At 44.1% G+C, this 27,857-nt stretch overlaps 2 protein-coding genes across 3 annotated transcripts in view; one reads left to right on the top strand and one right to left on the bottom strand.

The window, feature by feature from the left end:
* Nucleotides 1-959: 959 nt before the first annotated feature.
* SLC25A20 (solute carrier family 25 member 20) lies at nucleotides 960-11,166 on the bottom strand. Its single transcript, XM_063164880.1, has 9 exons — nucleotides 10,971-11,166; nucleotides 10,222-10,314; nucleotides 8,174-8,301; nucleotides 5,982-6,072; nucleotides 4,947-5,064; nucleotides 3,705-3,777; nucleotides 3,017-3,126; nucleotides 1,597-1,721; nucleotides 960-1,105 (listed from the first exon to the last, which is right to left on the bottom strand). Exons 1-9 carry the CDS (start codon nucleotides 11,073-11,075, stop codon nucleotides 1,043-1,045), a joined length of 906 nt encoding a protein of 301 aa, XP_063020950.1. The 5' UTR covers nucleotides 11,076-11,166; the 3' UTR covers nucleotides 960-1,042.
* A 231-nt stretch (nucleotides 11,167-11,397) lies between these two features.
* The window catches only part of ARIH2 (ariadne RBR E3 ubiquitin protein ligase 2), a 34,930-nt gene continuing 18,470 nt past the window's right edge, over nucleotides 11,398-27,857 (top strand). For both annotated transcript variants that reach the window (XM_063164879.1, XM_063164878.1), the window contains exons 1-2: nucleotides 11,398-11,471; nucleotides 15,151-15,498. In XM_063164879.1, the coding sequence (XP_063020949.1) occupies nucleotides 15,250-15,498 (249 nt within the window). In that variant the 5' untranslated portion in view covers nucleotides 11,398-11,471; nucleotides 15,151-15,249. The remainder of the gene's footprint in view (nucleotides 11,472-15,150; nucleotides 15,499-27,857) is intronic.

Raw genomic sequence — 27,857 nt, 5'->3', positions numbered from 1 at the left:
TGCTATTTGCTTCTCAGTATTAGTCACTTCTCAAATGAAAATGTGATCATGTTTAATAAGAGTTACAGAAAACCAAGGAATAGGAGAAAGAATAAAGTTAGACAAAACTGCAAAGCCGGTGTCCTCTTCATGTGTCCCCCTCATGTCAGAGAAATTCAGTTCTTGGACATGCTATTAAATTTTCTCACATCAGTGTCAGGGATTGAATGCCAGGACACAGCATTTGATGAATCAAATGTATCACAGATTGCTATGAGCTGTGATGTACTTTTGAAATCACATTTGGACTATCTTCAATGGGACAGAAAGGATCTGAGAGAAAAGTTCAGGTTAATCAAACACATTTCCCCACTGGCTCCCTCAGTAAAGCTTAGTACAAATGTTAAACATAATGCATTTTGTGTCCTAGTTCCACAGAAAAGATCAGTGTGCAGGACCTGATATGGTACCTGGATCACCCCTCAACCCACTGGACATAGCTCTGCCTCCCCTGCTGAGCTGTGTTTGCTGCTGCACATGCACAGGAGATTAAAACCAGTGTTAACACAGAAACAGCCACAAGTGACAAACTACAGGAGATGAGAACATTGCCTGACATTGCCTGCACACACAACCATGTGCAGCTGCTGACTTATGCCCTGAGAGTTAAGTACATGGCTGCCAAAAAATTATTTTAAGGAGGTTTTTCAGCATTAATGCTACATGTTTCTTCAGTAAATAAAGAACTACATTTTAAGATGTGTCCCCTTCTTCCATGAGGAAGTACTTAAGGTAGCACGTGTGATAGTGACAGCTGTGTGTTAGCAGTGTCACTGCTGCGGTTGGCTCAGAGGATTTGTCACCCCTAGCTCCTCACCAACTCTGTCAGAGTTACAGCTTGCATTTCTGACTGGCACATAGCACCACCTAAAGAATGTGAGAAAGGCAAAAAGGTATTAGGCAAACAATTACTCCTGAAATTTTAAGTGATCATTAATTTATTCCTGTGAGGCAGATTTGCACTCTCTTCCTTCTCCTCTCTCGTTTCCAGACTTCCCAGTCTTCATAGACCAGGTGCAACCCAGTTAAGAAACTTCATAGCGACTTCAAAACCGAGAAAACATGCCTGGAAAAGAGAACACAGAACAAATAAGGATTCTAAAAATCTCTTTCAAGCAAGGCTTTTGAACTGCTGCACTATGAACATCTAATGTGGTTTATATGGAAGGAGGAAGAGGACAAAAAAAAGTCTTAACCCAGAAGCAAGAATTCTACTGTATCCCTCCACACAAAGGCTGAGCTTTGCCTCTGTTAGGCTCATTATTTATTGAAGGGAAAGTGAGTCCAAACTTATTCCATCTTCTACAGCTGGATGTACAACCAATAGCTAAAAACTATCAGAAAAATTCAACACAGAGCTTTCATGCAAAGCTTTGAAGAAAGATTTACTTGTTGCTCCTAGATTAAAGCATAGTTTTACAGTCTGGACGCCAACAGTCAGAAGTACCTGCAGTGACAAGAACCTCTCTGGAATGGTGCAGTTGTGTCCCCTCCAGACTGCAAACACTCACTGTGAGCACCACGTCCCCAGCCCCGCCGGGGTCCCGGCGCACTCACCGCGTTGGCAGGAAAGGCCCTGATCATCACAGCTGTGAAGCCCTTGTACAGAGATGCAACTCCCTCCTCTCTGATGAGCTCCCTCAGCACATCCCTAAAGCCATTGGGGTATTTTCCTGCAGGAGCTGAAAGGGATGCACAAATGTTAGCCCAGATGTGTGGCAGTGGTGAGGGCTGAAGGATGGGCCATAGGTAACAGCCCAGGGTTTTCTAGAGGTTCACACTGCTACAGCAAACAGACAAGAGAGCTCAGCAAAGGCTCAGTGAGCAGAAATTAGGTGCCCACCACAACCACATCATCAAGTCATTGCAGGCAGGGAAGAAAGGAGAGTAACTTTTGTCAGGGTTGGAAGACTGAGCTGTTACTTGCACTGCTGATCACAGCTCTCCCAAGAGCTGCACTGAGGTGATAGGAATGTCAGATACAAAAACTGATGAAGCTGGTTAATAAGAAAATGATCCTATCACACGCCCCAGCCAACAACACCAACAGACTTCAAAAGAAAAGCACAGGATGTTCCAATGCTGATGTTACATGATTATGCTGAGGTGTTTTTTAAAAGCTACTCTACTCAAAACACAGTTTCTTCCTTCTTCTGACACTGCCCTGGGAAATTCTGCCTCTGTCAGCCCTCTGAAGAGGTAGTCCACAGATCAGCCCAGTTAAACAGAACCACCATGAACCCACATCACCCACACAGCAACACTGGGGACTGGCTCAGTGGAACAAAGCTGTGATGGGTTTCCCTCTCAGCCCTTGGTATGGTACAAACAACCACAGCAGCCATTGCTCAGAGAAAAATAAATGAGGTTTCCCGCACTGATTATCATGATTTGTGACTAAAAAAAAAATGGTCACTGTCCAGTGGAGAGCTGAGTCCACAGAGACCATGGGGAGCCTTAACAAAAATATTCATTGACAGGACTGGCAGAGAAACCAAGGAAAAACCTGTCAAACTGTGCTGAAGCACAAGGTCTGGGGTCATCCTAACTGTAATTAGGCCACAGACATTAAAGAGCAGAGCTGCCAGTCCAAAAGCAATGCTCTCAGCAAGTCACACCCTGTTACTATGAACTGCAGATAGCACAGGCTACAATTTATACAATTATGTCTGAAGTGAAATAATAAAACCTCTCAAAGAATTACATTTGTGACAAAACTGCTATGACAATTCTATTATTATGAGTTCTATGCTTAGGTTTCAAATCAGGTACCTCAAATCAAGACCATTATATTACCAAGGAGGCAGAAACAGAGCAGTGCAGCCTGATGTGCCAAAAATTTGTGAGGAAACCAAGTAGAATGCTAGGAACACCCTTGGGTTTTTCATGCACTTGTCTCAAGACCTTCCATCCCTGCCCAGCCCAATCCCAGGAGCACCACAGGAGTGTGGCTGTGACACCCTGGAATGCAACTCACCAGTCTGGAAACGTGATTTCAGCACGTCTGGTGGGATGGCAACTGCCCAGTTGAAGATCCCAGCCAGGCCTCCAGCAAAGAGGATCCTAGGCACACTGAGGTCGCTCACACTGTGGCAGGATCAGAGTGGGGTGGGAGGAAAAAGTGAAAAAATGATTTAAAAAGGAGAAAAATGTCAAACTCGTTGTTTTGACTAAGGTGACAATCAAAAAGACAGCCTGGCTGGCAGCCAGAAGGCAGCACAATGCTGCAGACAGACACAGTGCAGTATCTGAGCAACCTTTCCAAGATGGACCAACTCCACTCTAAAGATTCAAATATTTTTGTTCAGCAGCACACACACACATATGCTGTGGCAAAAAAACCCCAAAAACCAAACCAACCAACCAAACCCCCAAAAAAATCCAGCAAAGCACCCCAGGATTTTGTGAGCATACAGGGTTGAAACTACTTTAAGTATTCCTTACTTGGCTAATAAGATCCAAACTGGAATCTGAGGGAAACTCAGAATATTATTTTAATTGTCAGCTAACCCCAGACCAAACCAGTTCAACTCACTAGATGAGCAACCATTTTTTTCTTTTTTAAATTTGTTCAGATGATCCAGCTGTAAATCTCTTTGTAGCTGGGAGATGAATCAGCAGTGCCTGGGAAGTGCAGAGAGTGGTGCCTGTGAGATTTCACTGACCTCTTTCCCTGCGGGGTCAGAATGTTCTTCAGCCACTCGTACGTCATGAAGTACATTCCGCTGGCCGGGACGTCTGGTGGGTAAACAGCAAAGGCTCTGAGGAGTGGGAAACCAAAGGAAGCCCAGAGGCACCCCAGCCCCATGCCAGCCCAGCAGCACCACTAAGTACACACAGATTTTTTTTCTCTGAACCCCTTCTACAAACAAAATAAAAATCTTCTGCTGCTTTAGACAGAGGAGGCTGAACTTTCCCATGGAGAGCAGGTGCTAATGGCAAGAACTGGGAAATAACTTTTCTGTCAGCAGCCTTTCAAGCCAGGCTGTAACCTGGTTACATTACACTAATGATGAGACAGCTCTAAACTGTCCAAATTTCTGCACAGCACATCACAGCAGCGCAGGAACTTCATGAATTTTGCACACTATTAATTCTAATGATTCTATTTGGGAATTTTTTTCTACACATGATGGGTCTTGTTTTGGTTTTTTTTTAAGCTACTCCCACAGCCTATTCTTATCCCATATCTAAACTGGAGAACCAGCCCCTATCTAGGGACACTGCCAGAGTTACACTGCAGGCTGCTACACTTGTGTGAGAAGCAGAGGATAGAATCAATTCCTAAACTGAAGTAACAAAATACAGAAATTTCAGTTTTTCAAAAGGGAATTACTAAAATACATACAGGATTCTGAGTCTGGCACAATTACTTAGTTGTTATTGTATTTGAGAGAGGGGTCATGACATCCCAGTTCAAAATAACCCAGACTCAAAAGGGTAGAAAGCATAGCTGCTGCCACCACGCATTTTAAAGCAGTCAGTATTATACAGCAACAGTAACAGACAGGCACAATCTTTCTCTCAAGGAGAAAAAAAGAAGAAAAAAAGAAGAAAATAATTTTTTTAAAAAGCCCACTTCTGCATTTTTCTCTTCTCTTTGTTCTCTCTGCTCCTCTCCTGAAGTCTCTCATTCCTCTTGGCTTCTCAGATCTTAATTACTTCCTATATCCCTCTGATCCTTGTCATCTAATCTCTTCCTCACCCACTGAGAATCTCATGTTTATTTCTCAGGCCCTTTGAGGCACTGGAGTAGCTCTGCAGACTGAAAAAAAAAAAAAAAAAAAAAGAAAAAAAAAAAAGAAAATGGGTGACACAGCCCCTCCAACTGCCTAAAGGGACAGTGAAATCTCCCATCCTGTGTCAGGTTTGTCATCCAGCAGGGATGGGCCAGCCCTGTCCCTCACCTCGCATGAGGGTCAGCACGGTTCCCTTGTACACGCCGCGGATGCCGGACTCGCGGTACAGCTGCTTGGCACAGTCCAGGGAGCCACTGTACTTGGTTTCACCTGTAGCTGCCTGGATCTGCAGGGTTAAAGTGAGAGTTTCTGACCACTGAAGCTTTCTGCTCGATGCAGAATCATTCCTCATATGTGTTTCCAGAGAGGAAGGAGCACACGCTCCTGCCTAGGGAGTTCTGCCTCACTTGAGCAGCCCTCACATTGAAGCTGAGGCTGTGGTTACTGCTCCATGCAGAGAACAGATTCTCCTTTATTTTTCCACAGTATAAGTTTGAAATAACTCAAGTCACTTAGGTAATTCCACACCGACAAAAAGTAGTCTTCAAATAGTGAAATTCAAACCATTTGTATAAAATCTCCCACGATAATATCCTGTCTGTCAGAACCAACATGTGACCACCCATCACTGTATTAACAGAGTTCAACACAGTCTGAAGCAAGCAGAGCTTCCCACACCTGCTAAAGATGGCATTTCATTTGTTCAGGTTTGCATTTTCCAACAATACTTTCAAACCCCCGCAGGAGGTGCAGAGCTAACAGCCACCCAAATGTCAGAACACTGCTTGGAAATGCATTCCTTAGCTCTGCATGGGAACTGTCAAGGTAACAGGAATTCTTTACACCAGAAGGAGTCTCATGATCTAGCAGGTTTACACCATTTTTTTAAGGAAAAGTTTCATTCTGAAAAATTTGACTTTTCCATACTTTGTAGTGGACTGAGGCACCCATGGATGCCTCATGGAGTGTCCCACAGCATAAAGCTTGGGCTGTGTAAAATGAATAGAGCAATTACTGCTGTGTGTACTGATACTGTCATGGTGGGTTTGTTTAATGCTTCTTCATGACAGCTGCATTAAATGATAGTTGTCTCAGTCCTGTCAAAAACTAGAAGAGAATAAACGCACTAACCAAAGAAATTCCTGCTATGGAAAGACAAGACCCCTAAAATTAAATTCCCATCACCACCATCCAATGCCTTACCTGTAAAAGGCACTTGATTCTCTCTCCTGGAGCCATGATTACTGTTGTGAACACTCCTGACAACATGCCAGCAGCAAACAGCTGAGGATATCTGCCCCAAGGAAAGAGAAAAGACCCTAACACAACACAGCACACAGGAAATGAAGGGCAGAAAGACCCCTACATCCCCAGGTGATGCTGTTCCACATCAGTGGAATTTGAAATGCAAACACTGCTTTTATCAGTGCAGAAGTGCCTTGTCAGTGCAGAGCTAAACATTTAAGATCTCCAGGACTCAAAGCACTGGTTCCTACAGCAACCACAACTCAGCTCTTCACATCCATTCTACTTGCTAATACCCCTTCTACTTACATTTTTTGCTGTAGCATTCCCCATTCATTTTCATTCCCTTTCACTTCAGTCTCTTCCTCCTCCAGTCCCCCATACTCTTCTCAGTGACCTCAGATTCCACACAGATACTCCTGCTTGTGCAGCCAGAAGCCTCCTTTCCAAAACCCTCCCAAAGTCGAGTCTGTCCTACCAACCTGCCACTATCCCACACATTCTGCACCTGCTGAGTGGCAAAGTCCCATGACAAAAATCCCTTAAACAAGCTGAGTTTCTCCATCACAAAACTATCTTTACATCCAGCCTCATACTACCTCCCCTAGTAAGATGACTTAACATCTCAATTTAATCAAATTCCACACCTTCCACTTCTCTGCACTTGCCCAAGAGATGGCATTCTATTCTAAGTCTTACACTTTTCTCTAATTCCCATGATATCTTCCAGACCATTCAGACCTCCCTTCCCACTCCACACCTCCTACTCAAACTAAGTTTAGAGGTTTTTAGCTCACCTTGGGATTATTCAGCCCCAGAAAAGGCAGGATGGGCTCCTCAGGTTTCTCTCCATCTTCTTCCTTCCACAACTTCCCTTCAAAATCAGCATGGGAAATACAACCATCCAGCCTGCCTCTAGACCCATAACCACAGCACTGGGAGCCTGACCTTTATTTTTGGGTCTCACTGTACCTTCACTGAGTCAGGTCTGCACCCACAGAACAGCACAGCTGAGCACAGTGACACTACATACACCATTTGTTCTTTTCCACTGCTCTGCTTGAGAGGAATTCTACATAAAGACTCAAAAAACTACACTGTCCTTCTCAACTTGCTCCTTAAAACTTTCTGTTGGCACCACGTGTATAAAACACAAGGCACTGAGGTGATGAAGCTGCTGGGTGTAACTTCATGGTGCATTTGTTGTTCAATCCCTACTGTTGCCCTGGCTTTTCCCTTCAGTCTTGCCTGCATGGGGACACTGCCATGGTGTGAAAGAGGGTAAGTGAGAGTTCCCCAGCACCTCAGCACTGCTTCCCCCTGAGCAATGGGAGCTCTGTTGGCAGCAGCTTGTGCTGCAGGGCCAGCTGTGCTCACACCAGCCCTGTGCAGACAAGACTCCAACAGAAACCAAAACCCCACCAAGTAGGCTCTACATGATGGGCTCCTGCTTTCTGACAGAGCTCCTACCTAGCACACAAATAATGGGATAAAATCTTGCTAAGCTACAGCCCAGTCCCTGTGGAGCTGTAAATCACAGCTTGGCAAACCCATTACAGGAGTACTTTATGGCTGGGGGGCTCTCTTCATGCACAGGTTGGCTTATAGAAAGCCCCACCAACTTTTCTGAGCTTCCTATTGCTGTTTCTGAAGGTCAGACACGCCTGAGAGGAGGGCTGCTCATAAACACCTCTTTCCAGAAATAATAATAAAACATTTTTATGGCTGTTTTCACATCCTAATGAAGGGCCACAAGAAGACTCATAACTAACAGGGAAAGGAGAATCAGGGCTGTGAATGCTATCAATTCATGCTTGACCATGAATTTATTGCTCCCATAGTTTCTGTTAACAGCAAGCCTGCTGGCAGGCAATCATTACATAACTCTCACTGTGCTCATCCACACCGGAATTGTTCCTCCGTGGCTCCTTCTTGCGTAGAGAGGGAATTGCATCTCACCTGCCCACACAGCGCCTGTTTTAGCCTGTGCTATCACTCCCACGCTTCCAGAAGCATTAAAACATGAGTGGTTTATCTTTCAGAACTATATTTATAACCTAGGAGAAGACACCAATTTACACCACAGCTCAACGTGTGACAGTGCAGCCTCAGGATGCCTTTCCCAACCGTCTGATCAAGCAGGAACTCACGTCAAAACATCGTCAGGATTCCTCTGCTGGAGTCTCTTCCCCAAGCCAAACCCAAAGAAGCACACAGCAAACATGGGTGTCACCCCGATGATGGGAGCTGCCATTCCTCTGTATAAGCCTTGGACTCCCTGCAAGAAACATTATCACAGGAATTATTGGTTTGGCATAAACTTTGCACACATTTCAGCTTGTTGAGAAGGGAAAGGCAACAATCCAGGATAGGATCTATCTAACAGCCAAATTGATCAGAGGAATGAAGGGGCTTATTGCTCATTTGCAGTTATACGTGTTTAGCTGAGGCTCAGGGACTGCTGCAGAGGAAAGTTATCCTTCCTGGGAAACCCTGGCACCACTGATGCCCTTCTAGAGCAATACTCATCACCTGCATGTTCATCTCAAGCATGGGAAGTGAAGGTAAAAGCCCCCTGAATAAGAGCCTTAATAGAGTATGTCAAGAGAGAACACTGTCAGCTGCACACAGAAATGCACCTGTGTTTTATTGGTAACTTGTTAAATGCAGTAGTGTAAAATCCTGACACTGAACCTGAGAATGCTGAAATGAATTCACTCTTCAACTCAAGAAAGAGCCAGGGAGAGCAACTGGAATTCCTTCACTCCCCACATGAATTCACTTTGGGACAGACTCAAGAGCAATTTTTTTTTTTTTTGTTTCCTACCCTAAATCCAAACTTTTCCCCCACACAACATCACATTCCTGATGTTTCCTTCCATAGACTCCACATATGAAAAAGTTCTAATGCAGACCCCAGCAGCTGTATTTATTTCACTTATCTTGCCTTTAAATTGAACTTTGTCCAATAAAAAGGAGAGTTATCTTCCTAGATAAAGGCTAGGCACATAAATTAAATATTTGCTGGTCTCTGCACCCCTTTCTTCCCTCTGTCCCAATAAACCAGCTCATCCCAGTACCTGCTGAAGTCTTACAGGCACAACTGGCTCTGCCATGAAACTGCGCCTGGCTGAGAGATCAGGCACTGCTGCTCAAGCTCCCCTTGGGCACTGGGAAGCAAGAGGCCTTGGCAGAGAGGGTGAGTAGTTTTCCTCACAGGAATGGATGAGTATTGAGTAGGAGTGGAGAGGCAGCAGTGCTTTTGAACTCCCCATCACAAGGCTGTTATTATGGCTCAGCTCTGACGTCCGTGCTGCAGCAGGGGTGTTAAAAACTGCCAGGGATTCAGAGCTGGCACAGCATTCCACTCCTTTGTGGGAGAGACCAGGCAAACAAGATTTGCTTTGGTTATATAACCACCTGTTAATACCACAATGGAAGGAGATTTCAGATTTTGAGGCAGATCTTTCATTGAACAGGGAGTTACCTAACAAGATCCAGCACTTAGAAATGAGACTTCAGACAAGCAGATAAACAGCTGGGCTTTACAGTCATAATTTCCAAATGGTAAATAGCTGCTGGGAAAACTTAAAAAGCAGAAAATTTGACTATCTGTCAATTAAAGACTTTAAATCAAAGCTGTGTGCCTTTAAAAACAAAACAGACTAGCTCAACAACATGATCATGATGATTCAGGAGTAAAAAACAGTGTCCACCTTCTAGAGAAGGTTCAACAACTACTATAATTGACACTCTGCTCTCAAAAAAAGAAAAATGTAAAAAACTGTATAAATTAAAGATCCTCTGCTTTCTCACAGGTGGCATAACACCTTATAGAAGAAAGTTAAAGTACTGCTTGTAACAAGAAAAGTCATTATCCATTTTAGAATTTCCAGAGATGACTCAAAATACCTGCAAAATCCAAAGGCCAAAAAACAACTGCCAACATTTACTCCAGTCTAACTTCAGACATTAGTTAATATCATGCTATTTTGAACCCAAAACATTTCTTAGCAAAACAAAGATACACGTACCAGGAGCACGTGTATGCTAAGTATTCCCCAAGCTTTGTAATCTGCTTAAAAATGTTAATTAGAATCAATTTAACTGACAACCTAGGAACTGTAGGCTTTCTCTGTAGGATTCCACACATAGAATGTACAGAAACAATTGATATATCTGGCAGGTGTCACAGTACCTCTCCAACAAGAGTCTTTCTGAAGCAGTCAAAGGTCCCAGAATAGAGTGGGGGCTGGCCAGGCTGTGGCTTAGGCTGGGTTTGCAGTCTGACCTAGTAAGAGGGAAAGGAAAACATTATTTTATTAAATATTACAATCTCAACTTTAATTGACAGAACACCTCTGGCTATTATGGAGTATGTTTTGTGACTGGACCTGAAGGTCATGATAGAAAAACTGACATCATTTTAGCCCTTTGCAGAAGAGAAGAGGTTGAATTTTAATGTAATGAGTAGTGAATGTATTTAACTAATTAATTGCTGGGACAACGTCCGGATGAGGACCCCAGCTCCGTAGACACCATAGGGTCACTCCCGGCCTCCCCCTGGAGCAAGGGCGCGGGGTCCCGCCGCGGGAGGGGGCTGGCGGGCGCATCCCAGCTCCCATCTCCTTCCAGCACCGGGAGCACCGGGGCTCTTTCCCCGCCGCTCTTTTCCCGGTTTCTCACTAGAACCGGCACCGCCACACGCCCGGCCGCCGCGCCGCCAGGGGGCGCCCTTCAGAGGCCCAGCGCAGCCTCCCCGCGGCGGCACCGAGCCCCGCCCCCCGCGCAGTGCCTGCCGGGAGCTGTAGTTCTGCCATAGCGCCCACCGGGACCCGCGCCGCTCCCGCGCAGTTTCTGCCGGGAGCTGTAGTTCCACATCCCGGTGCCCCGAACGCACCGAGCACCGGCGGCCCCATCGTTCCCGGGCGCCCCGCGCAACTTTACCTTGATGGTGTCCAGCGGGTGCCCCACGAACACCAGGCAGACACCCCCGAAACCGCCAGCGAAGAAGTTCTTCAAGGGGCTGATGGGCTGCGGCTGTTTTGCCATGGCGGCGGCGGCGGTGGAGGGTGAGGACCGGGACCGGGACCGGGGTCGGGACGCTGCGTCCCCGCCGAGCCAATGCTGTCCCCTCCGCGCCGCGACCTTTAGCCCAGTGCGGAGCACGCCGGGAAGCGGGCGCGGGGCGGGCCGGGGCGGCGGCGGTGCGAGGGGCCGCTCCCGGCGCGGCCACTGGGCGCTGTCACCGGCCGCGCCCGGCCCGGGGGCCGCTCCTCAGCCCGCGGGGCCGCCTCCCCCCGCACACCCGCAGTGGTTCGGCCGCTCCCCCCCGGCCCAGCGCCGTGGCCCGGCCCGGCCCCGCCCCGCCCGGCGGAGGTGACGCACCGGGCCCGGCGGTTCCGGCGCGCAGAGGGAGCCCGGGGCGCCGCTCTCGCCGCCCGCCCGGTAAGTGCGGGGCCCGGCCGCGCCGGGGCTGGGGCGGGCCCGGCGGGAGGGATGCGGGGCCGCTTATCCGTGCCCGGTGCTGAGCTCGGTGCTCCGCCCCGGTAGAAGCCGCAGCCCGGAGCTCTCGGGCTCTGGGCGGCCGTGCGGGGGCCTCTCCTGGCCCCGCCGCCGCCCGGGCTCCCCGCACGGCTCCTCTCCCGCTCTGCCCTCCCCCGAGCCTGCGGCGCTCCGGTGTGCGGGACGGGCCGGGGGCTGCGTTCCGCTCCCGTTCCGAGAGAATGGAGCCGGGGTAGTTTAAACGCGCTGGGTGCCCCAGCCCGGAGGTGCCCTGGAATACGCAGGTACCCGTAAAACAACTTGTTAAAGTGACGGTAGGTTAGGAAGGGCAGGAGTGAAATGGGTGAGGTGGCAAAGACAAGGCAGCCGTGGGAGTGTGAACCGAGGCTGGCAGGAGGAAGGAGAGCAGGTTTGTCCCTGGGGAAGGGTGGCACAGCTGCAAGGGGGTCCCTGCAGAGTCATCTGTGGTGAAAAGTGTCAGGCATCTTCTGGTTTCTCAGTCTTGGATGAAGAATTCCTCCCTAAAAAACAGTGGAGAAGGAACAGCGAGGTGTGCACTGCATATATGAGGAAGCAGCTGGGGATGAGCCACAAGTTATAGGTTTGGGTGGCACAGATGAAGATGCAGTTAGCATTGATGGCCAGCATGGAGCTGAGGCTGTGGATGGTTTCAGGGAAAAGGAAGAGTGTTGGCCTGTCTAAAGGTTACATGGATAAGGAGTCCAGGAAGCAGACTTAAGTTGCACTTTCTCTGTTTCAGATAAATAAAGAGGTGAAAGAAGATAAAACCGTATGAAATGGTTGTGAAATATCAACAGAAAAAGAGGAGGAGCATTCTCCAATTGGAGGAGTCTCCACCAAAAGAGTTATTAGAGGAATCCCACAAGGATAGGGATAAAAAGAGAGATGTAGTTGGACTAGTGGAATCACAGTGTGGTGGCAGGGTGGAAGGCATTTTGTTTCAAAAGACCTTGTTAAGAATTGTGTTGCAAAGCAGGAGTCAGGGAAAGGGCACTGTTGGAGGTGATAGATAGCAGAGGGTAGGGGTGGGTATGTTTAGGAGTTCCTGCAAGAGACTGGAGCAAGAGAGGTGACTAAATTGTATCAGTGTTAGTGAAGATACAGGAGTATCTTGGATTAAGGTGGTTAAGGAGGAGATCATCCTCCCTTGGATTGGAAAGTGATCTAAGTATGGTTTAAAAATTTATAATTTGGTCTTGGGAGCTATGGTCATTATTTAATCTAAATAAACCTGGCTTTTTTGACCCTATCTTTTGAGCTTAACATCTTTATTGTCTTAAAAATTAGTGCTATCAAGTAGTAGCTCTGCCTTGTCTTTGTATTCAGAGAGTTTGATTTGGGCATTGGGCGGAGCATAGATGAGGAGAGATTATTCCTGGTTTTCCAAGGACCCTGCTTTGCTTTGTCCACAGAGCATGTTCTTTATGCTTCCTTTCCCTTCACCTGTGTCAGTGGTGTCCAGTTGTGCTGGAAGTGAGCTCTTTCCTTGAATCTTGGGACAGAAGTCACCCAGTTCTGCAGACTCTTTTCTGCTTGATAAATCCATGTGTCCCTTTCCTGTGCAAACAGTTCCTCTGATTGCTCACAGAACTGTGCCAGTGGCACAGAGAGACGTCTCTGCCCTCCTCTGAGCCCCTCCCCAGGGACTGGTGTGCAACTGGGAGCTACTGGGCAGCCCCCTGTTCTACAAACATCTCAGTGCTTGGGTGTGACTTGCCATGTGTTGGAATAGCAGAGGGCCCAGTGTTTTCATGGGTATTTTCTCTCTCTGGAGTGTGGAATGATCTGAGTGAGTTTGAGAAGTTCCCTGGCCTGTGAGACTTGCTCAGTTGTTGTTGCACTCTGGGCTGTTGATGGCCCACACTGGGGTTAGAGGCTCAATAAGGAATTATTTTAACCTAAGTTTTAGCAGGTCAAGATCCATTACTCCTTTTATGCAAGAGCTCAGTGTCAGTGCAGATTAAGCCCAGACTCTAAGCAGGTAGAGGGAAGGATGAGGGTTTGCCCTGTGTCTGCCAAATCAGATTCCACATCTGTCTCCTTCCAGTATGGAGAGACTGTGTCTGTTCCTCTGAAGTCCTGTGGAAAGCAGTGCTATAAATTGTTTCTGTGCTGTGGATAGCTAAGGAATCGAGAGGCAAATGAAAGGAATGAAGACCAGAATTCAGGAGGTAATTTAATTAGGTACTAGTCTTCAGCCTCTCTGGAGGTTTGTATCTCCTGAAATCACTGAAGCCCCTCCAATGAATTGTACATCACATCTTATTGTACATCACATCTCTTACTCGTTATTCTCTGCTGCCTGGTCAAGTGACTGGAAACAGAAAAAAAAAAAAAAAAGAGTTGAGGAAAAAGAATGAAAATTTGTGGTTGAGATTTCCTGTACTCTAAAGTCAGGATTATCAAAGCTTGATTATGGTTTCCCCAGCAGCTACAAATTGCAGTACTGAGGGAATATATTTGAGTGGCAGAGCTGACAACATTGTCATGCAGAATGGGAATGTTTTTAAGGAACCAAATACATGCTGTACATGCTTGCTTATGGAAAACAGAGCTTTGATTTTAATATATGTTTTTATATGTAAAATGTAGTCACAGCATTGTTTTAATTCTTCTGTATTTAATATATTCTCTCTAAACTAAATAATTTGGTTAAATGGAAATTTACGACTAAGTATGAGATGACCATAATTCAAGGTTGATTCATGCTTTACTGCTGAATCTTTTAGAGCTCAAATTCATATGGCTCAGTTACACAAGCAGAAGATTTGTAGTTCAGATAAGTATCAGATGTGTGAATTTTCCAAAACAAGTGAGAATCTTAAAAAAAAAAGTTAGCTGTTCTTATTCTTCTTCAATAACAGCTATCAACACCTGAGCATAAATTTGTACATTCAAAAGGTAAGAAGTATATCTTGAGAAGGCAATAAATAATAATTTTATTTCCCCCTTCAGATATAAGGTCCAAGCCACATCACATCCAGTAGAACGAATTTAAAGGGATGAACTAGCTTCACAATTTCTTTTGAGATGATATTGAAGACTGTTAAATTGTGTGCATGTGAGAGATCTGTTTGCTGCTCTTATTTTCCTAAGTCTCACTTAATGTCTGTGTTTCTGGAGCAATATGGATTTGTACAGAATATCACAGGTTTGCACAGGACATCACAGGTTGCCTTTCTGCCTACTATGGCCATAGGTAAGGGGTTTGTGTTTTTCCTGTTAATTAAATAGATAGGATGCTGCAGCATTGCAGGCTGTTGATAAAGAACTTTGTCATAAATTCATTTTTTTCTCTGAGAAGATCTGTAGTGAAGGTTGTGCAGCCAGTTTCCAAATGTCAGAGGTCAGGGGGCCTGCACTGGGGACTGGGATGCAGTAATAACCCAATCTCCAAGGATCTGGACCTGTCCTGTAGGAGCAGCCTTGCTTTGGACTTGCAGGAGTCACAATGGATCCAAACCAGGGACATGCACAGCAGAATCCTCTTTACTGGGCCCTTGGGTTGGTCTGTTCCTACCTGCTTGATCACCTCTTTGTTGTTTACGTGGCACCTCTTGCAATTTCCTAGGCACAGAAAAAACTGTTTTTCCTCCCTTAGGAGACAGAGCTCAGATGAAATCAAAAGAACGATAAAGTTTGGAGGAAAACAAAGAAGCTGCTCTTGCTTTCCTGGTCTGCAGTTGGGCAGGGCATTAAGATGTCCGTGGACATGAACAGCCAGGGCTCTGACAGCAATGAAGAGGATTATGACCCTAATTGCGAGGAGGAGGAAGAGGATGAGGATCCTGGGGATATTGAGGATTATTATGATGGGGTAGCTAACGACGTGGAGCAGCAGGGAGCAGATGCCTTTGATCCAGAGGAATATCAGTTCACCTGCTTGACTTACAAGGAGTCGGAGAGCACTCTCAATGAACACATGGCCAGCTTGGCTGCCACGTTAAAGGTGAGGAAAGGTTTCTGCATTCACAGAGACACGTCTGTGGTTGAACAGGCAAACACTGAACACAGTTCCAATGAAAGCTGTGGCAATGTTGCTGTTATGGGGGGTTGGAGGAGCGTTTTTGAAGGTCCCTTGTTTGAAACTGACTCAAAGGTTTACAATTGTTACACATTGGGGCCTGAAAAATCTTCCTTATTGAATGTTGATTCTCTTTTTTTTACAGAGCTGAGCTTCATGACCAAAATGCCTGAGTTATAACTCTGCATTAACACAATGCTGAGAGGGTATATAGAAAAGAAACAAATCAAACCATAAGTGGTGCAGTTTGGTACACCTGTGTTTGAGAAGATAACTGACAAATAGGAGGACATGCTAAAACTCTAATTCTAACAAAAACATTTTTCTTGGTTGGTTCTGGGAGAATAATCAGTTTTTCAAAGTCAGATTAGCTGTTATGCCAGTTATTAACCCTGCTGTTGCAGTGACAGCAGTTCAAGTACAGTGAACTTGCTACCTCTTGGAGCATATGTGACTTAATTAATCACAGAAAAATCTCACTCAGAGTCAGCTCCATGGAACTGTGCTCAATAAGACTTTGGTGATCTCTTCTTTCTCTTTTTGTAACCAGCTACTGTAGTGTCAGTCAAAAGAGGAGTCAGGCCAGAGGAAAGCAGAGCTTTCTAAGCTCTAGATGTGGACACTGGGTTGAAGTGCCTGCTGCATCTACTTTGCAACAGACCAGGTCTTCTGGTGCTTGCTCTTGTCTGGAGCAGGACAGGTGGTGACTGCAGCATGTTAAACATGTTGGGTAGGCTTGATTCCAACTCACTCTGTCTGAATCAAATCTAATTTTAAAAATGAGAGGGATCTCTTGATCTTTATTTGCACATCAGTGTCCTGAAGAAAGAGTATAACCATGAAGCCTGAGGACTGTGAACCATAAACAACATGTTTTAAAAGGCACTCATAATTGGTGATTTTCCCACCTGTTGTACTTGTTCCCAGCATTTACCACCTCAGAAAATGAAGTTGTACTTTTTCTTGCTCTTAAACTTGTCTCTGTAATTGCCTCAAAATGAACATTCTGAGCTCTGAATGCCTGCAGTTCCCTACAGGTTGTCAGAAACTGGAGGCAACAGAAAAGTACAAATGAGAATAGTTGGTCAGCACTTCTGGTCCAGCTGCCTGTTGCTTTTGGTTCTTAGCAATTAAGATTTAGAACAACTTTTCTGTGCTTGATTTTCTGCCTTCAAATGGAACACCCTCCTAAAAGGTGACCCCTGCCATATTGTTCTCTTGAATGAAATTACAGAAAGCAATACTTTTAGTCCTTAAAATAAGGCTTCCAGTGTTAAAATAAAATATTCAGGAGTTATGAAGGTCTAATTGAGCATATATTATAGTTGCCCAGATTGTTCCAACCTGCTAGCTCAGATCTCATCCCAAGGAGAGAAAAATCTAATTTTTTTTAATATCACAAATATGCCTGCATATTTACTGTTACAATTAAGTGCTACACACTTGGGTTGGTGCATAAGAAGATGAAATTGAATTTGAGTAGCAGTTTGGAATGATGTGATCTTGTAAGCCACACTCAGGCTTCAGTCCTTGAAGTGCCACATTAACTCTCTTTTCTGCAGCAACAATAGTCCCACAGTTACACTTTTATTGGATTTCTCTTGTGTATCTGCAGCATTTGCTTTTTGCTTCCTGGCATACTTGCTTACAATTCTTCAACAACCCTGTCTTCCTTCCCCTCTCTCCACTCCCCCAAGGAAACTTGTGATTTTGTTTGAGACAAAATGGAATAGAAAGAATTAGTATGGAATTAGCAAACATAGAGAAGTAAGAAATGGAATGGAGCATGCTGAACTATTTATCATAATTATTTTCAATGGACTTAATGAATATGAGTAAACAGGGGTCGACTTTCTAAAGAATTGTATTAACTTCTTTTCTATTAATTTGCTTGAGCTGTAAAAACTGCTTTTTCTTTTTAAAACTGCCTTTCACAATGTCTCAGGTTTCCTTGGATAGTGATGATTGTTCTTCTGGAGCATCTAGTTAATTTTGATTTCATCTCCTTTATGATAGATACTGATTACATGGTGCTTTTTCAGCACTCGCCTGTATTTAAGGCAGAGTGGTTGCCCCAACAGAGAAGGCTGAAGGTAAATGAAAGATTATCTTCAGGAGGTACAATGTTGAAGCCAATGGATGACTTGGTGTTTGAGTGATTTACTATCACAGATTAATAGATTAACACAATTCCCTGAAGGAAATAAAAAATAAATGCAATGAAGGGCTTAAAGCTGGGTTGGAATGTTCTACCAGTGTCTCTTCTCATGAGGTGATTCACTTTCTGAAGGTTAAACTCCAGGACACACACATGTGTATTGAGTGGCTTTTTTCTTTGTGACATATTGGCTGCACATTTTAAAGATCAGAAGCAGAATTTCAGAGCTTTACATCTTCATATTTGCTATCTGTGCTAATAGTGGCTAATAACAGTTTAAATAGATAATATTTCATTTGCTCTGCTCATTAACCTCAACACTTGTTTTCAAGACTGTTTTGCTCAGCTATTTCAGACTGATTGTTAAAATCCTATTTTATTTTAAAGTGCTGTAGGGAAGGGTGGTCTTTGGAAACCTTCTTGGCTGTTTGCATTCCCCATGAGTTACAGCTGACCTTGTCCTCATTCTTGCTGAAGGCACTGAACTGAGCAAACCTTGCACTGGCTGGTTAATGTCAGGTCAGGTGTTGAACACCCTGCACATGTTTAGAAGTTTTCATGAAATATTGAAAGAGAATCTCTATTAGACAAAACACTTGTGTTTTGTTTACCTTGGTTAGAAACAACACTCAGTTAAAATCTGAAGTCTGATAAAAGCGTATGACCCTGCATGTAGGTAAATGTGTGTCCTTGTATCTCTTACTGTTGTAGGAAACTTTTGCCTCTTCTGACTTTTTTTTGTCAGTGGGGAAATCTGAATAGGAACATTGGTGCAAACAAGGCAGCAGGAGACTGAGCCAGCTGTGCTGTGTGACAGGCCTGCAGCTGCATTAGTGGTTATTCCAGAACCATACAGAAGCTGGAGAGATTTGATAAGTGTTACTCTGAGAGTTTCTCCTTAATTTTGGTTTTAGTAAGAACTGTGAGTTCTTTGGTGTTCAAGGAAAATAAGAGGAAATCTTTGCTCCTTGGTTAGTGCTGTTAATAGGAAGATCTGAGGAAGGTTCTGTTAATACCCTGACTAAAATTAGGACAGGCTATCTCTGTTGAAACATACCAGAAGAAAATCTTGAATGAATACCCAAAACTGTGCTTCTCTGACCAAAAGGCCTGTGAATTGAAGCAGGTCACTTTTAATTCCTCAAAAGGTCACTTGCCCACAGTCAACACTTGCAAAGGACAATGCTCTCAAAAGCAGAGTGGCCTGTATTGCCTGCAGACCAGCAAGTGAATTCACAACAGTTCTTTTTAAGAAATAAATGTAATTATAAGATACAGTATCTTTCAAAAATAATGAATTGAAATGGTACAGTAGTAACTGTGCTTTCGAGATAACTCTGTCAGTTGTCATTGAGGGATTGTGGGTCCTGGAGTGGCTTATCAGTACATGCAAACAGTGTGATACTCAGCAGTTGTACAAACAAAGCTGAGCCTGTCGCTGGCAAGCAGTAAAGTGTGTGATGATGTCATATTGTTTTTGTTTGTTAATGATGCTTCCTGGCTCTGCTGAGGGTCTCCATACATGCCTGCAGTATCTAATGTTTCAAATAACTGGCAGTGGTTTCTCTGTTCCAGTGATGAAGTGGATTTTTCTAGTGTTACTTTTTTTTTTTTTTTTAATAAACCACTAGATAAAACAATTGCAATTAGAATTTATGAAAAAAAAATTTGCCTTGACTTTAGGTATTAGCTGATTGTCGTGAGGAAGCTGTGATCTTTCTGCAAATGCAAGCTAGCAAGGGGTTAGTCATGTGGTTCTACAGGCAATTGGAACTGATGTTTTTCCACTAAAACCAAAGAAATTGTAAGATTGAAGAACTTAGACTTTTCACTTCACTAATTTGAGTGATCTGCTATCTGATATTTCTCAGAGAGCAAAAAACTTGCTTCCTGTGCTTCCTGAAATTACAGCTTGTGATGTGGGTGTTGTTAGCTCTGTCCCTTGAAGAGTAAATCTTGGTAGATGCAAAAAGTACTCGATATCATAATTCTGTTCATCTATGTTATCTCTACTGATCTTTCAGAGATAAACCAGTTTTTCATATATTGTGGCTCACCATACTGATGTTGCATCTTTTCATGGGTCCAGATAAGTTTTTACTCATGAGGCTGCTCCACACACTCAAGTTGCCCTGACACAGAGCAGTTAGTTTGTAGAGCTGCTTGGTGAGAGCTGGCAGTGCTCCTTTGGAAATGCCATCTCCAGCAGAGCCAGGGTCATGTGCACGGGGCTGGCAGCCCTGTGAGCAGCCCTCCTGAAGGAGCCTGTGCCTGCAGTCACAGAGTGTCTGTAAAGAGCCCTGTGCAGGAGCCTGGTGTGTGTGTCTGTCTCTGTGTGTGTGCCCTGCTGTATTGCTGTTCAAACCATGCCCCAGAGTGTGCTGTGGGTGCTGCTTATCTGGACCAGCCTGCAGTGCCATCCTTTCAATGCTTCATGGAGCTTTCTGCAATGTAAAATGGCATTGTTAAAGCCTCACTGTGCCTGGGTACCTCAGGTGCAGGAGGGGGATTAAAAGCTCTTCATGTATTAAAATGCATGTACATAAGAGCAGGGTTTCAAAAATTTATGTTCAAAGTTTAGGTCCATTGGTAAGCATTAGTAAGCAGTAAATATTTAAATATCATTTTTTATAAATGGCAGAACCTGATAGGCAAATTTGGCTTTTTCACAAAACCGTTGTGGTGCTGTTTGGCAAAGATAACATGCTGTATCAAAGTACCAATAAACCCCCAGATGAGTCAGGACGTGCAGGTTTATGTCTATTCTGTGTCCTTTATTTAACACCAAGCCAACATTATGTGGGACATCCAGTCTGAAGCTGTAACCCTTAGGAGCACTCATGTTTGAAACATGGCTTTGTCCTTTACCTGGTTTTTGTTCCTGAACAGAAAGATCCTGGAAGTTCTGCAAGGCAAAAAGTTGTGGTTTTGCCTACCCCTTCACAGTGCCTGTACTTCAGTAGTGTCAAGAGGATAGAAGTGTGTTGAACTTCAGTGTAACTGCCTTCAGTGTGTCTTGTTTTGGCTCATAAGAATATTTTTGTTTTAAAAAAATGTATTAAATTTTTGTAAACTTGCTGTCAGCAGAATAAGAGAACTGGCTGGAGAGCCCAGACCTTGCCGCCTTGTGACACTTTCCTGGTGTCATTTGAGGAGAGAAAACAATTTTGTTACTTGTTGCCCAGGAAATGCTGAAATTGTCGGCTGAAAAAATGAGCCACAAATGTGGAGGGTGATTATAGCCCACACATTTCTTTGTGATTCACACCTTAAGTGTATTTTAGAGCCAGTGTGACTCTGCAGTGAGGAGAATAATCTGTTCACAGCTGTTGATGAGTGTGATCTTGGTGGGAGGTAGAGGCAAGACACAAGTCAATAAAAATGCCAAAACAATCTTTCAGTAACTATTTCATGTTGCAAGCTCACAGCTGGACATCATGATCACAGAGCAGCATGGAGCAGCTGAACACTTTGCCAAATTTGTGCTGTGCCTATTAAGGATGGTGCAGCAGAAAGGAGCTGTGCTGTGCACTGTGCAACATGGTTGTGCAAAGCAGATGTTCCTCCTCTTCATCTTTGTGTAACAACAGTAAAATGCCCTCAGAGCTGGGTTGTTGAAGGGCTGTGTTATTTGGGGCTGAGCAGGGATTACTCATTGCAAAGTTCCCTAAGCCCTGCTCCACCGTGGCTGTGTGCACACACCAGTGCTCCCAGTTTGGAGCTGGCTGCCCAGTGTTCTGAGCCACAATTCTGTGGGTTCAGGTTATTACCAGACCTTTGCCTCTTCCCTGTGCACCTTGTGAATCCTCCTCTCTGCCAGCCAGAAGGAATTGTCCCCCTGTGCTGTGCTGGGAGGGCACCTGGGCAGGGGCTGTGCAGTGGGGTGAGCTGCTGGGGTTGGCAGCACTCGGGGAGCTCAGTGCAGCTCTGCTGGTTCCCACTGTGTTGCTTTGGGAACAATAACTGCAGGGAGGACAGCTGGGGAGTCTCACGTCAATCTCGTATCTGTGTGCTGTCTTACAGCTCTCTTGCTGCATTTCTCTCGCTCTAAATCTTTCAAAGAAGGGATCTCATAGCTGTTTTGTAATAATGCCTTCTGGCATACCAGCTTGCTTCAATGTTTCTGTTCTTTTAATATTTATTTCTGAATTTCCTCAGGAAGAATAGCCTAACAGCTTGAGAAATACGTATGTTGAGATTTCCTAGCTGAGTCCTACTGATCCTGTTTGCTGGCAGCTGCAGCTGAAATTGTTGCTGTCCTCGTGTAGGAGAGCAGATGGATTAAAGCCATGTGTAAATGTGGGGAAAGAGCTAGAATTTAACCCCAGGTCCCCTTTCTTCACTCTGTGGCCAACTAGGTTATGCACTGACAGCTTCACAACAGTGGTGTAACACCAGCAGTGTTTGCCATCCCCAAAATGCACTCTGCCTCCTAAATATGCTTCTAATCTTGCAGACTGGCACCAGGTCTCTGCATGGCAGGAGATGAGTGACAGGGTACAGGTTAAAACCCTGTGATGAAGCAGAGCTTATGAAGTGCTGGTTGACAAAACCTTTCCGTGGTATTGAGAGTAGCAGTTGCAGCTACAGTCTCTTAAATGGCATTTCTTACCTGCTGCAGCCTGCAGTCTGTAATCAGGAGAGGGCCTGAAATGTCAGACAAATCATAATCTGTCCTCTGTGTGAAACATAAAGGTGGAGGGCTTTTTCTCACTTTTTATAAAAACTCGACTGAACACAAGAAATAAAGAAACACAGTGTATATGTTTTTAAGACTGCCTGGTTTTCCTGTTAGATGAAATTAATTTGAGTTCAGTTTTGAAAGCAATCTTCTTAGGCTCAGAAACCTATAATAGGTATGAAAGATTTGCTACAAGACTGAACACTTGGGGTGTTCATGGCAGGTGATGTGAATCCTCATGAGTTTTCTACTAGGATTACATATTGGAAGTCTGCTTACAAGAGGTAGATCAAAGGACAAAGTGTGGTCCAAAAAAAAAGCTTCCGGTTGCCCTTTCTTAATTCTTGATACTGCTGCAGTTTTTTGAGAAACCCTCCAGTAAAAACAAGGCAGACACATAATTTTTCCAGTAGGGCACGGAGGGAGTCAGATCTACTTTCCACAAGAAAAACAAGTATAAAATGAATTTTTTTTTTCATTTGTGGGTTGCTTTCCTTACCTCAGCATACTGAGGAAGCATGTCTGAAGGGATTTTTTCTTCAGTGAAATCATTCAATACAAATTATGGTTTCTTTATAAGGTGTTACTCTACTGCCAGCTCAGCTCAGTCTCTATTTTGCCATAGTTTCTCACCAGCAGAAACAATTTCAGAGGCTTTTGCCCTGTGTGCCTTTCCTGTTGTAAAGAATTTTAGTGTGTTTTTAGAGGTTTGGATGCAACACACAAACTAGTATCTTTTGAAGTTCATCCTTTCATTGTAGAGCTAACAGAAACTATTTGTGGATTAAAACAAATGCTTCTCAAGATTAATCCTATTTGTTTAAATCTATTTGTATAAAAACCTTTGATTAGGGAAAATAAAAGAAGTGAAAAGCTACATTTCTTTATGCCAGATTTGTGTTCTTCTTGGGCAGACATTTCAGTGCAATCCTGATCTAACAGGAATTGTCAGCTTGGTGCAAAGCCGTGGGATGTCAGCTCCAACCAGACTCTATCATCTCCAACTCATTCTGAATTGAATCTTTTTAAGAATCATGTGATGATCATTGTTTTAAATTCCTGATACCATATCTCTGCAAAAATGAGGATTGAAATGCACCTCCAAAAAATAGGCCTTCCCTTTGAGAAAAGTTAAATGAACTGATGAGATATGCACGTGATATAAATATGCTTGAGCAATTTCTGTAGAATATAAGCTCTTCAAAAGATGGTGGGTTTTTTTTACTTTTAGGAAACATTTCTGTCTGAATTAGCGATTGTCAGGGTGGCATGGTTGAAAAGATTTTCTGCTGTAAAGAGATGAAACATCAGCTCTTAAACACCTTGGCTTATCTAAGGCAGCAAGTTGAGACAATTGTTTTAGAGCCCTCTGAACACAGCAAGGGACCTGCAGAAATTCTTTGCAAACTCTTTTGATATTGTTTTATCCTAAAGAGTGCCAGACTCTCTTTCACACTTCAGAAATGTGAGAATTTTGCTTATCTTGGAGACTAAAGAACCTAGAAGATAAATGGAGATGGAAATAATAATGAAAAAAAATATTGTGCACTCTTCCAGAAAATGGATACATTTGTGTTTGATGCAGTGGCATTATGATTTTGTTCCACTTTCAGAATCTGATTTTGTTCAGCACTATGTAAAATCTTCAGACTTTTTTTACAATTCTTGTAGCGCCTTTTCCTTATGCAGAGCAGCTTCCTCATGGCACCCTTGCTCTGTGCATAGGCACTGTGCCCCTTTTCCAGTGCACTGATCAACATTTGGTGCCATTCCTGGCAAACAGCAGCCCTCCATAAGTCAGGGTTAAACTGGTGGAGGTTTGGAAGAGGCTTTGGAGGTGATAAAGTTCCTGCTTTAAAATAAAGCTGGAAATGGCAGATTGGATGAGATTCTGTCTGTTCAGCTTTGCTGCCACATCATGGAGAAATAATTTTGGTCTTCAATCTGAAATGTTCCAGGTTCAGATTTGGACTGGGCTTATCTTTGATATTAAAGTTTTAAGCTGTTGGTCCAGAAATGAGAATGAGGAAAAGTAAAAAAATTAGCATGAATATTGCTTTCAGCTTCTAAACTTTAATAAATTTAATCCCAGACAGAGGAGTTTGGGAGAAGTCAGGCTATATAGAAGCACTGGCATAATTGATGGGTTGCAGGCAAATACTTGTAGAGTGCAACATATAGAATAAACATTCCCCTTTGCACTGGAGTCTGTAGAAGTATTTCACTGAAAGAAGCTGCTGCCAGCAAGACACCAAGTGGGCTGTGGTACTGCCTCTTTTGGTTCTTGGGATTCTGAAATGAGAACAGGAAAGTTTAAACAAAGCAGACAATTTATCAGAGGCATAATTTTTTTTAATGTGTTTTGTGTCTGAGACAAAGCATTAGTGTTCCTGAGATCTTGTGGCCCCCAGTGATTGATAGGGGACTGAATCAATGCTCTTTCTGAAGTGTTTTGTAAGTTTGAGGTACTTCATTGAGTGAAACTTCTGTCAGGGAAATGCTTCACTGGACAGTGTGCCAGCAGTATCAGCTTCTGTACATTGCTTCTTCAGTACTGTAAGATACTGAATTTATACACATGGACCAAACTTCTGACTGGAATGGTATTTTTCTGTGTTCAGCATGGTTTTGCTCCTGCTTACAAAGAAATACTTCAACTGCTCTGGGGTGTTATTGTGGAAGAACTGGCTGACTTGGTACAATCATTCAGTCATTGTGAGTATGCAGTCATTGAAGAGAGGCTGGGGAGCCTGCTAATCAATAGAAGCAGGCTTTTGTTAAACATTTGTTTTTCTTCTCATGCTTGTTTTCTGGAATCTCCTCAGTAGTGTTGGCCCCTGATGGTATTTACATTTGTAAATTCTTCTGAATTCCCAGCCTTGTCAGTGAGCAGGACATAGCATGTGGTGAGACTCCACTCAGCAGGCACAGCCCCAGCCTCACCAGCTGTCTGCTGCTCTCCTATCCCTCTTCCTTACAGTGTGAATGTTACCTGTCTTTAATCTGTAAGAACTGGTACTTTGTGCCAAGGACACTGTGCATTTGTTGCTGCAACTGTCTGACTCTGGGACTTCTGTTTTGCAAGATCACATATACTCCAATCAGGTAGTATGAAAAAAATTTTCTGCTTCAGGGCTTTTATGAAAGTGGTCTGATGTCATGGATCAGACTTTATGAATTGAAAATTTCTATTTTTTATATTCTTGTGTGCTTTGTATTCTTGTGTGCTTTTAGGATGAAAGTACTAAAATTAGCACTACAGCTGATCCAGTCAGTGCTTGTAGTTGGAGTTAAATAGGAATAGTCACAGAAGCTTTGTTTTTCTTCTAGATCTGTTAGTCTGCATCCCTCTGGAGCATTAATTCCACATTTTGCCTGATGTATAATTTGGCTCAAAAGCATTTGATTGTGTTAGGATAGTTTGTTAGACTTCAGAAATGTCTGCTGGTATTTGTCTTTCTCTTTCCATACATCTTCAGTCTTGAATATACTTGACTCCTCCTCAGGGAACAACTAACTCCATGGAATTGTAGTGCTGCAACAAATGCTATACCTCAGGCTCTGAAAATCCAACTGAAAAATACTCATTTTCCTATGTTACAAATCAGCTTCCCATTTAAGTCCAGCAGTTTGTTTTCTTCTGTCAGTTCTTCCTTCCTGCTACTGAGAAATAGTTTCATTACTGCTAAAGAATGATTCATTAGCATGTGGTTTGCATTTGTAGGAAGCCAGTCTTGTAGAGACCACATTCCTGGTGCTTGTTTGTTTTACAGACTGAAATGCAGATGTTTTCCTTGTACAGACAAGTCAGAGGTGTCTGTCTGGGTCTGCCAGGCTGGGGGCTTAAGATAACAGCCCATCCCAGGCTGGCAGTGTCACTGCACCCATGCAGACTGTGTGTGTTGGCAGCAGCAGCCCTGTGTGCCACGCTCCATCTGATCACAGGTTCTGTGCTGGGAGGGAGGGCAATGCTGCCTGGCAGCCTTTGCTTCCAGAGTCACATCACATTGCTGCTAAGGTTGAGGAAGGTGACATGTCAGGTCTTGCACAGCATGAGCTAGTGCATTGGTTCTCCTAGAAAAAGGGTTATTTGTGTATTGAAAATTGCTCTTTTGTTAGTGGGATTTCTTAGTGGCCAGCAAAGTGGGCGCATCAGAATGTAGAGATGGATAGGAGTCAATTAAACACCACATCTGCTTTATGAATTGGTGTTGCTCTGATTTAATTCACTGACCCAACTGTCCAGCACTGAAAAATGCCAGTGCAGATCAGGGCAGTATCATGTGGCAGCTATAGGTCAGTTGTGTTGTGAAACTGCACCTCTTGAGCAGGCTTGACTTAGGAGAGCAATGAATATGCTGCTTCTGGGTGTGCAGAGCCTGTCTTTGTAGGAGTGACCATTGCTTGTTTTTCCTTGCAGGATTGTGTTGATGTGCTGTCTGTACTACATCACATGCTGTGATTCACCTGTGGCAGGGTTCAAGAGGGCCTGGGGCATTTCAACCAATGATAGGGACTGACAGCTTCTCTAGGAGAAAAAAAAAAACAAAAACAACTTTTCCTGCAGCTAGAACAGAAGGAGTTGTTTTCTGTGCGCAAAGTAGAGAGATGCCTTGGTGATAGCTCATCTTGGAGTGAGGGAGGCAGAGCCCTTTGGTGTCAGAGGGTGTTTGAATGCAGAAGTGCAGACACTGAACTTGCCCAGGTGCTTCCTAGCACAAATAGCAGTGAGGAGACAGGCATTGTGAGCCCTGAATTCCCCTGGAAAAGGTCTGTTGTTTGGAGGACACCTGCCTTGTTTGAGCTCTAGGACCTGAAGTGTTGAGCAGCAGGGTGAAGGTCTATCAGCTCAGCAGATGTCTGTCCTCTTGGTGGGTAGGAGACTTTTTTTGCAAGCAGAGCAGTCTGTTTTCTTCTGAAATAAACTAATACATAAAATGGAGGAGAACTTGTTTGCTTGTACCCTTGTAGCATGACTTTAAATGTCACATTGCATACTCTGATGGTGCTCAGGCTAGCAAGGATTGTGCCACTGTTTGCCAAGAGTCCACGTAATGCAAGCAGCTCTCATGGAAACAGGGCCTGTCACTGGAGTTTTCTATCTCCCTCTCCACTCCAGCATGTAACTTTCTTCTCTACAGTGGAGGGCTGGCAAAATGTTTTGTATTTTCCCCATACCCTTTGCTGTCCCAGTTTGCCTGTTACATTTGCTGTCACATTTCAGCCTGTTGCTGCTTCTCCACCTCAGTAAGGGGTGTCTGTCTGCCCTGGGGTTCCTATTTTGCATTTCTTGTGAGAACCCTGATTGCAGTCTAGTGTGGCCCTCTAGAGTGGGGATGACAGTCAGGACTGGATGTGGGGCTTCCTTGAGCAGTTAAGCTACTCCAGTGCATTCTTGATTCCTTCCTCTCTGTGCTGTTGTAGCCAAGTACATGAGTTAGTTTT

This window comes from Melospiza melodia, chromosome 10, assembly GCF_035770615.1.
Source record: "Melospiza melodia melodia isolate bMelMel2 chromosome 10, bMelMel2.pri, whole genome shotgun sequence".
Taxonomy (NCBI): domain Eukaryota; kingdom Metazoa; phylum Chordata; class Aves; order Passeriformes; family Passerellidae; genus Melospiza; species Melospiza melodia.
This window is presented reverse-complemented; position numbering and strand designations above follow the sequence as displayed.